Source organism: Glycine max, chromosome 6, assembly GCF_000004515.6.
Source record: "Glycine max cultivar Williams 82 chromosome 6, Glycine_max_v4.0, whole genome shotgun sequence".
NCBI lineage: Eukaryota > Viridiplantae > Streptophyta > Magnoliopsida > Fabales > Fabaceae > Glycine > Glycine max.
This window is the reverse complement of record NC_038242.2, coordinates 36,688,655-36,698,668: the sequence shown is the minus strand read 5'-3', so window position 1 is coordinate 36,698,668 and position 10,014 is coordinate 36,688,655. Positions and strand designations below refer to the sequence as shown.

Genomic DNA, 10,014 nt, shown 5'->3' with positions numbered 1-10,014 from the left:
TTGAAGACTTGGAAAGAACAAATAAATATATAAAATGTATACGATCAGACGATGATCAAAATATTTTGTAGAAACGTATATTTCAAAATAAAGTCAAATTCAAGTCATAGGTCAATTAAACACAAAAAGAGATAAATAGTGGATAAAGAGGGAGTTTCATACTAATTTGTCTCTTCCACTAAGACTACGTCCATTCTTGGCAAACTATCAAGTTCTAATAACTTGTCAAAGTTACAGGTATTCGTTGTTATCACTTCTAGCTCTAACAAACCAAGCTTGAACAACCAACTATTATTTATCCTATCAGGCCACTGCTGGCTCTAAAACAAATCTTTAAATTTGTTGTTTGATTGACCCACTAACAAAGTGTTTTGAGAACTTTTAAACTTTAAAAGAATATACAAAAAAAATTATAGAAAGAATTTGAATGATAGTGTCTAGGATCATAACTCATTTCTTCAACAAGTATCTGTTTTCTTTAAACATACATAAATCTTCATTTGAGCTCGCGTATGAAGATTGTGGCCATTGAAGCATTTAATGCTTGCATTAAATGCATGCTCTTCTTTATGTTGGAAATCCACTCTCTTTAGGTTCCTTGAAGAACACTTCATTAGAAAATAACTTGTTTTTTGTTAGACCTGTCATAGCAGGACACGTCTTTTGATACTATTTGAACTTCAAAGAGTTGAATGTTCCTTTATGCTTCTTAGGATTCAATAGATCCATCTTTTGATATTATTTGAACCTCAAAGAGCTTAATGTTCCTTTATGCTTCTTAGGATTCGACAGATCCTAGGAGAATGTTGTGTGAGATAGTTCATGTTGTTTGATCAAGTGGCCTCGGAATAATTAAGAAGGGGGGATTGAATTAATTATTAATGAACCTTTACTAATTAAAAATCTAATCCTTCTTAGGCTTTTACTATGTTGTTAAGAAAGTAAAGAATAGAAATAGAAACTTAACCAAAAGTAAAAGCGATAATTAAAGTGCACAACGGAAATTAAAAGTGTAGGGAAGAAGAAGACAAACACAAGAGTTTTATACTGGTTCATCAACAACCCGTGCCTACATCCAGTCCCCAAGCGACCTACGGTTCTTGAGATTTCTCTTCAACCTTGTAAAATCCTTTACAAGCAAAGATCCACAAGGGATGTATCCTCCCTTGTTCTCTTTGAGCAACCTAGTGGATGTACCTTCCACTAGAACTGATCCACAAGAGATGTACCATCTCTTAGTCACCAATAATCCAGACGCAAAGGCTTCATCGTCATTCCTAGATGCCTTTAGTCGGAGCTATCTAGAATAGAGATTGGACTTGACATCTTCAAGTATAGTGGAGTCTTTGCCTACATTAAGAGAACTCACAAAATTCTCATAGGAGGTAGGGAGAAAGGCTAATAGAATCATTGTCAAATTTTTGTTTTCCATCTTGGCATCAATGTCTCGTAGCTCCATCAGAAAAAAGTTTAGCTCATTAAGATGTTCGTTCAATGGCGTCCCTTCTCTCACTCGAAATGTTGTTCCTATAAGTAACTTGTTGCAAATTGATTTTGTCATGAAGAGTTTCTCCAATTTGAGCCAAAGCCCAACAACAATTAGTTCTTCTAAAACTTCATAAAGAACCTCATCAGACAGAGATAAAAGAATAAGTGAATGCGCCTTTTCCTCTTGTAACTCAAGTACTGGCTTATCAATCTTCGATGGTTGATTAGAGAGAGGAGCTCAGATGCCCTGTTCTTTCAACAAGGCTCACATCTTGATGCGCCAAAGGTTAAAGCTATTCTTTCCTATGAATTTCTCAATCTTGATTGTGTTGACCATCTTCTTGATAGAATCTTGAAAACACAGCACGAACAGATAACAAACAGAATGGTTGATCACTGATGACTCGATCTACCACAAAATAGATGTGCAACTGATCTTTAACCGAAGCTCTAGATACCAATTTATTGGTGAAGATTCAAGAAACTCTATTCAAATAAGGAAGTTTAGGTGATAGAAAGAAAAGAGAGATATCGCGCAAAGTGTTAGTTTATTGCGAATAACTGAATTTACAATGAAAGGATCCTAAGTACTCTCAAGCTCTTCGAACCTAGAATATAAAGCTCCTTATAAAGGAGACAATAGCTAACTGTTTAACTGAAAACAATTACAATAGAAAAATAGAAAAACAATTATAGTTATAACACAACTTATGTTAATAAACCACCAAACTGGACGTTCTCTTCTATGTGATTGGACGCTCCACCAGATTACAGAAGATTGGGCAACCAATATAGAAGATGCAAGTATTGGACCAGATAGCCAATGGTGTCATCCACCCTATTGTCCATCGTCCAACAATCAACACGACAACATATGAAAAGTGAAGAACTGTCAACTTCAATCTTTTGATGTTGTCCAAGTGATGCTTTATGAACCATTATGATGTTCAAATATTTAGAGTCAAAGTCTTCATCATTTGATGTAGATTATGCCATAACTTCATTTTGATATTGAATGTTTTTCGGGTAGCCTTTGATAAGAGTTATTTGTAAAGCCTTGTTGTTCAATATCTTGCAAATAACCAAGTACTCAGAGGGAAGCAAACTCAATCATTTTGATGAGCTCCATGAATTCTTCTAAGTTCTCAACTTTGACAATTGTTCTAAACCTTTATGAGCACTTCAGAATGAATGAACATGTCTGTTTCTTAAAGTAATAAACACTGAAACACTAAAGTAGAATGTTAGTCATCACTTACACCCATCATCCTTTTAATTTACATTCGTAATAGTTTGTCATAATTAAAACTAAGGATATGGATTCAACAATTTTAATCTTCGGAATTTCATTCCCGAGTCTCTTCATGGGACGACTTCTAGTTCCTCTCCTATTTCCAAGGGTGCTTCTTGGCCTTCTTCTTCTCGAGGTTCCGATAGTTGTTGTGCATAACTCGCAACACTTATTCTCAATAACAAATGTTCATCTATGACTCTAGTTGCATGAATATTTAGCAAATCATTTGACCCATAAGTAGATAGTTTGATGTTTGAAATCTTCTAGAGTTCCATCTAATTGGAATATGTGTGTTCCTATCGTTAGTGGTTCTGGCTTGCTAGTGAATGCTCCCTTTCTTGCAATAGCCATCACTTCTTCAAGGTCTTCTTTTCTTACACTATTAAGTACACTAAACTCTCAAAGCTGAGTTTTAATAATAATTGAAATAGATTGGAAAGTTACCAAAAGGGATTGAATAGTAACTGGCTATGATTTTTTTTTTTTTGCAAAAAATTACATAACTTCTAAAAATTTGAATTTTTTATCACACAATTTATTTAAATGAAACTGCAATCTAATTTTAAAAATGGCCATAAAAATATAATTTAAGTTTTATAAATGATAGGGAAATAAAAAATGTCAATAAGATAATAAGATATTCTTTTCGTATTCTTTCTAATACACTTTTAACTATTACTTGAAATTCATCATAAAAATGATAAATTGTGCAATTGGCACTCATTATTATTTAATAAATTTTATTTGAGATTTTATAATTTTTAATAAATATTAATCATATCATATACTAATAATAAGAGATGACGTGTTTGAATTTTGAAAAAATGGATTTGGTCACACTTCTTAAGTAACATTAGATATCACATCATGAAGCAAATTAGGAAACTGCTTAGCGCAGATCTCAGGGCCAAAAAGTTACTACGAAAACGGTCAAATGTAGTGAACCCACCAAGAATCCCCGTTGCATTCCCAAAAAATCACTGTAATAAAATCACAGGCGAAGCGTCACAGTCACTCCCTCTCCTCACACAAAAAAAGTGAAACCCCCCACACCACACCCAACCCTCACCTTAGGGTTCCTCTGTTCTTCTTCTAACCCAACAAGAAAAAAAAATCACATTCCCCAAAACACCCTTCTCGCTCCGCATGGCGAAAACGAGGCCAGGCAGAAAGGACGTGGACTCATACACCATAAGAGGAACCAACAAGATCGTCCGAGGTAACACACGCCAACCCTTTTGCGTTTTCTCGTTGAAAAACGGTCCCTTTCCCTGTTTTTGTGGCTGCCCACGATGATGATGATGATGCTGATGTCGTTTTGAAGGCGAGAGCTATCGTTTAAGAAAATGTTTGGGTTTTGCAGCTGGAGACTGTGTTCTGATGCGGCCCTCGGACACGTCGAAGCCCCCTTACGTGGCGCGCGTGGAGATGATCGAGCAGGATAATAGGAACAACGTGAAGGTGCGTGTGAGGTGGTACTACAGGCCGGAAGAGTCGATTGGTGGTCGGAGACAGTTCCATGGTGCGAAAGAACTGTTCCTCTCCGACCACTACGATGTGCAGAGCGCGCACACCATTGAGGGCAAGTGCGTGGTGCACTCTTTCAAGAACTACACTAAGCTTGAGAATGTGGGTGCTGAGGATTACTATTGTAGATTCGAGTACAAGGCCGCTTCTGGGGCTTTTACCCCTGACCGTGTTGCTGTGTGAGTTGTTTTTTCCTTTTTGAAAAAAAAATGTGTTTTGGTCCCTCAAATTGATGAGAGAAAGTTCGATTTTAGTAGTGCCTATGAGAATTTAATACAGTTTTAGTTTTTCATTTTAGCACAAACGGAAAACACATTTATTTTGTACCTGGTTTTAGTCTCTAAGAATTTAATAAGTTTTTAGTTTTTGCATTTTAAGAGGATCACATGTTTTTAGTACCTGGTGAGGGAGTGATAGGAAACCACAGCAATTTCGGAAATGTAGAGACTAAAAGCCTATTAAATGTTTATAGGGACTAAAATTGAATTTTGAGGGACTAAAACATATTTTTACCTTTTTTTATTATTTTTTTTTTTGGGGGGGGGAGGGGGTGGTTATTGATTGTGGGGATGGGTATTATGGGTTTCAGGGGGGGGTTTTTTATTGGGGGGAGGGGTTTTTTTGGTTTCAGGCCCGAGGGGGTTCCTTTTTTTTTTTTTTTTGGGGGGGGGGGGGGGGCGGGGGGGCTTTTTTGGTTTGTGTTTTGAAGGTATTGCAAATGTGAGATGCCTTATAACCCGGATGATCTCATGGTACAATGTGAAGGGTGCAAGGATTGGTAAGACTCGGTTTATTCTGATTTACTTTGTTTGGAGTTTGGATTTTGTTTATGTATGTGGAATTTGAGAAATAGATGTTATTTACTGGGTTGAAGGGATTATGTGATTCCAGCGCCTGCAGAATGAACGCCGTAAAGGGTGTTAAGGTGTTGTAAAGGTCAAATTTGGTAGTAAAATGAGAAGGGGAATGGTTGTGACAACAGGAAGCTCATAGAAAATGTAAGATGTCTCCCATGTTCCAATAATTGTTCTAAAACTCTTAAAAAACCCTATTTGGCCTATGCAAGGCTTTTGCATGTTAGTCTTGAAAAAGCATTTTACTTGTGCAATAAAAAAAGAACTGAGAAGAAGGAAAGAGTGAATAAATAAAGGATTCTTCTACACACAGCCAAAAAATTCAGTGACATGAATTTTCTCTCTGGCTGAAAGGGCCATTGTGTTTGTGTGTGGCTGTTGTTATTATGACTATGGGTTCTGTTGTTTCTTTTATCTGATAGATAGTCATTTTCGTACTTGAATGTGTAGAGCGCTGACAAATTCGTCCCGAAAGATGAAAATTCAAATTTTAGTTCTCGAAAGTGAACAAAGTATGACAAATCTATCTATCCGTTAACTTCCATCTGTTACCGTTAATAAAAAAGCCTATGTGACACATTCACGGACAAATTTGTAATCATTCTACACATTCAAGAATGAAAATAACTATTTACCCAAAATATAATTTAATGTTCCTCTTTCCTCTTTTTTTAATTGTTGCAAGTATAACATTACAATAAGACTTAAAAAATAGGAAAACAAGCATAAATTACAACAAACATAATAAACATAATATTGATTAATAAACATAATTTGTCTATTACTCTGAAATTTCTATTGTGATAACATTAAGTAATGACAAAATCAAGTTGAGTCTCATTTTTTGGTAAGGATTAACTTAATGGCTGTGAATTTTTGTTTGAGTCTCATATTTTGGATAAGGTATTGTCGCATTAGAAATTTCAGAGCAATAGACAGATTATGCTTATTAATGAATATTATGCTTATTATTATGTTTGTTCTAAGTTATGCTTGCTTTCCTATTTTCTTAAGTGCTTATTGTAATTTAGGTTTGCAACGATTAAAAGATGGGGGAAGATGAAAAATAATTATGTTTTGGATAAATAGTCATTTTCGTCCCTGAATGTGTAGAGTGCTGACAAATTCGTCCCTGAATGTGCCACGTAGGTTCTTTCATTAACTCCAATGGACGGAAGTTAGTGGATGAATGAATTTGTCGTACATTTTTCACTTTCGAGGACTAAAATTTGAATTTTCATCATTCAGAGACAAAAATGACTATTTATCCTAAATTGAATGATGCAGAGGCTTATTCCGTCCGCTGATTGGTTTCACAGTAGTGGTAAAAATTATACTTAGACATGTTTTTTATATCGATGTTTATGTAATATTGGGGATGCAAATTTTGGTGCACTCATGGCATTCACTAAATTATACTTAGACATGATTTTTATATCGATGTTTATGTAATATTGGGGATGCAAATTTTGGTGCACTCATGGCATTCACTCTTAACTTTGTTGACATCACTTTGAAGAGTGTTAAATATAATGAGTGTTCAAAGAATCGTCCTATTGTGGATTTCCATATCTGTTGATGTCGCTATATGTTTTATAGAACACATATTTCAATCTTTGTAGGTTTCTTGTAGGTACCATCCTGCTTGCATGGGCATGACTATTGAAGAAGCTAAGAAACTAGATCATTTTGTATGTTCCGAATGTTCATCTGATGATGATATGAAGAAACCCCAAGCTACATTTTCTGCATCACTGGGAGCTGATGGCAAGGTGACTTACTGGATCCATTTCCATATAATTACTACTATGTTCTTATTACTTATTGTTCCCATTATATGACTAAGACATTGATTTTCTGTTAATTTGTTTCCCCTTGGCAATGATATGGGGAGGGGAGTGGGGACACATTGATGAAAAACAATTGACCAATTTAACATATGGCGTAGCATTTAAAGTTTGATGGGAAAAGAGGATTATTTTTCTTGAAAATATTTACCCTTATTGAACCTAGTTTTGAGATTGGCCATACATTGCAGCTAGTTTTCCACCAGTTAGCATGGATTTCTTCCTTTTCCATATAGTTGCAAAACCAAGAAGATATTGGTGTTTTGATTGAGACACATGCAAAAGTACCAGACATGTGTATGTTAACCAGTATCATGTGCACTTCTCCTGTTTTGATACCTAACTTTGCACTATTCATTCTTAGTTCAAACTGTGGGACAGCTAAAAGTAATATACGGATATGGGTGCCTATTGTTGCCTTTACTTTAAAATATAAACTTTCTTTTGCTAATCAATACTTTGAAGGTTGCAACTATTTTGTTTGAGATATAGATTTATCAGTATAGCCTTTGCTATATTGATTTCCTTATGATTATCACACGTATTCACTTCACCAAATAAATCTGAATCCTTTTTTCTTGTATTTTTTTCACTATATATAACTCTCATCTGCATTTTCTGAGTTAAGTCAATATATAGTCAGGTTCATGGTGAGCCCTAATGCGGCACTATATCCACAATTCTAAAGATAAATTTGAAATGATAAAATTTGCATATTATAAAATCTGATGGTTTTGTTGCCATCATTGAAAATGAAAACTAATAGCCAGATAAGAGAACACACTTAACAAGGCAATTTTTATTAAGGAAAAATATTTGTGGTGAAATGGAGTTACAGGTAAAATATAAACAAGCTCCAATAAACTCATTCTCAAATGGTAGACCCAAACACTGGTCAGGAAATTATCTTATAGGTGATCTAGTTTCCTTTATTATTTTATTTTGGATATCAGTTACTAAGAGTTTGTTTTACAAAGAAACATCACCAATTTGTTTACAAATTCACATTTAAGTGTTGTAAAACTAAATTTTCTTTCTGCATGCCTCTTGGGATGTGGTTTTGACTAATTTTGACTTAGCCAATCTGCTCATAATTTTAATAATATGTACCATGAAAAACCAGCATCTTCTTTCAATTTGTGAGGGGATATACATGTAGGCATATGGGGGCTTAGATTGATGACTATTCTGCTACAGATCTTTATATTCATTCATTCATTTTGCCTCGTATGCATTTCGATTTGTTGGTAGTTCTTAATATAATAATTTTGTGGTTCAACTAGCCTCTCGAAGAATATATATGAGAAGTGGACATTTGATTTTTGAAGTCATGACATGACCATTACTTATTGGTTAACAAGCGACTGCTTTGAGTTTCTTGTTGATAAGTATATAATTTATATCACCCAGTACTATTATATTATTTTTAAATGCCATTAAGCTGGTTCTTTAAATTAAATAGGTTTACAAATTTCTATGCAATATTTAATTCAAATCTGAATTTTAATTACATCAAACTATTTTGTGAAGAGCAATAAAATGTTTACCAAGATGTGGTTGAGGTTATAAATTGAAGACTAAATGCAAAAGTTTCCTCTCTGTCACTATTGTGCAAGTTATTTAAGTTTGATCTTCCCCCAATTTTTATGTCTGCATGAAAGTTATTTAATTTTGGTCTTCCTCCCATTTTTTTTACTTTTGTGCTTGGTGCATTTTTTTGCAAATGACACTGCTGAATTTGGGGTGATAGTTGAATCATGTAAGGTATTGTAGCAAAGTCTTATGTTTCCTAAGGACTTATCTCTACTTGTCATTTTTTGTTTTAGATTTCTTGGACTTTTTTACTACGGTATAGACTGTAGTGTCTTATGGTAGCTAGCATTTAGAGTGGTGATTTAAGATTTTATGACAACAAATTGGAAACTCTTGGGAACCGTTTGGTTTGACAAACGTTTGAGTAAATATTTGTCTTTGTTTTATATTTCTATTTTTGATTACAAAAATGGTCACAATTTATACTCTTTCCTATTTTCAAAAGTTTGTATAGGAAAAAATGAAAACAACTTAATTTTATTTTTATTTTTATTATGTTTTGAGTTTTCACTGTCTTTTGTACAAACTTTTAAAACCAGTAAACAAAATAAAAATAACGTGACATTTTTGTAATCAAAAGTGGAATAAAAAGTTATGAGGGTTTAATTCGGTTGGTTGAATATGGTGTGTGAGTTGTTGTAAACTCTTGACAAGGTCTTCGATTTCCGCTGATAAAATAAAAACGGTGTTTCTCAAACCATAGGGGATGACAAAATAATTGATAGACAGACAGATTTGCTTATTGGATAATGGTATTATTAGAATTCAAATTTTGAATTTTCAGGTGGAGCCGAAGCGGCGGAAGAGATGACCATGTGAGGTGTGTGTGGTTCTTGCTTAATTTGGCTGGCTCTATGGTAGCTTTTGTGTGTTGTACGGCTTCTTCTAGAGGCTATAAACATTGATTTCATGTATTTGATTCAGGTTATTATGTATCTATCCGTTTTACATTTTGTTATGACAGTTCATCTGTTTTTCCTTTTGTCCATTGATGAGAACTCCGATCCAAGTGTTAATTCTTGAGATGGCATCAAACCTTAAAAACCAAGTACAGCGCAATTGTTAGTTTAAAATGTTGGTTCCTTTTTAGTGGCTAGCTATTGTTTGGTTAAAAATAGTTTCTACGGCTAAGCAAATGCTACAACTGGAGCCGGCTTTAAATTCTACGGTTAAGTGTATTTTAGATATATAATTATTTTAGTTTAATTAGTGATTTTTAAGTTTGAATTTTAGATATATAATAAATATTTTGAACAAAGTTTGTTCTTATGGATGTCCTACCTTGCATCATTGCCTTAGGTACCATATATGAATCGATAACAACTTAATTCTCGACATATAGTCTAATCAATAATTTTAGCTTTTATATTATATTTGTAAGGTTTTAATTCGTCTATGAAGCTTGTATTAT

At 34.1% G+C, this 10,014-nt stretch overlaps 1 protein-coding gene across 5 annotated transcripts; it reads left to right on the top strand.

Moving 5' to 3' along the window:
* Positions 1-3,737: 3,737 nt before the first annotated feature.
* On the top strand, positions 3,738-9,591 carry LOC100778353 (chromatin remodeling protein EBS). Of its 5 annotated transcripts, none has more exons than XR_005891787.1 (5): positions 3,742-4,001; positions 4,146-4,488; positions 5,019-5,087; positions 5,201-5,307; positions 6,786-6,834. XR_005891787.1 is itself a non-coding variant. In XM_003527165.5 (5 exons), the coding sequence occupies exons 1-5, from the start codon at positions 3,929-3,931 to the stop codon at positions 9,412-9,414; spliced, it is 651 nt and encodes a 216-aa protein (XP_003527213.1). In that variant the 5' UTR covers positions 3,749-3,928; the 3' UTR covers positions 9,415-9,591. The 5 variants fall into 5 exon arrangements, 3 of the variants coding, with proteins under 3 accessions (XP_006582143.1, XP_040871981.1, XP_003527213.1); XR_005891786.1 differs by having other exon boundaries at positions 3,743-4,001; positions 6,797-6,834; XM_003527165.5 differs by lacking the exon at positions 5,201-5,307 and adding an exon at positions 9,388-9,591 and having other exon boundaries at positions 3,749-4,001; positions 6,797-6,935.
* The last annotated feature ends 423 nt before the right edge of the window (positions 9,592-10,014 follow it).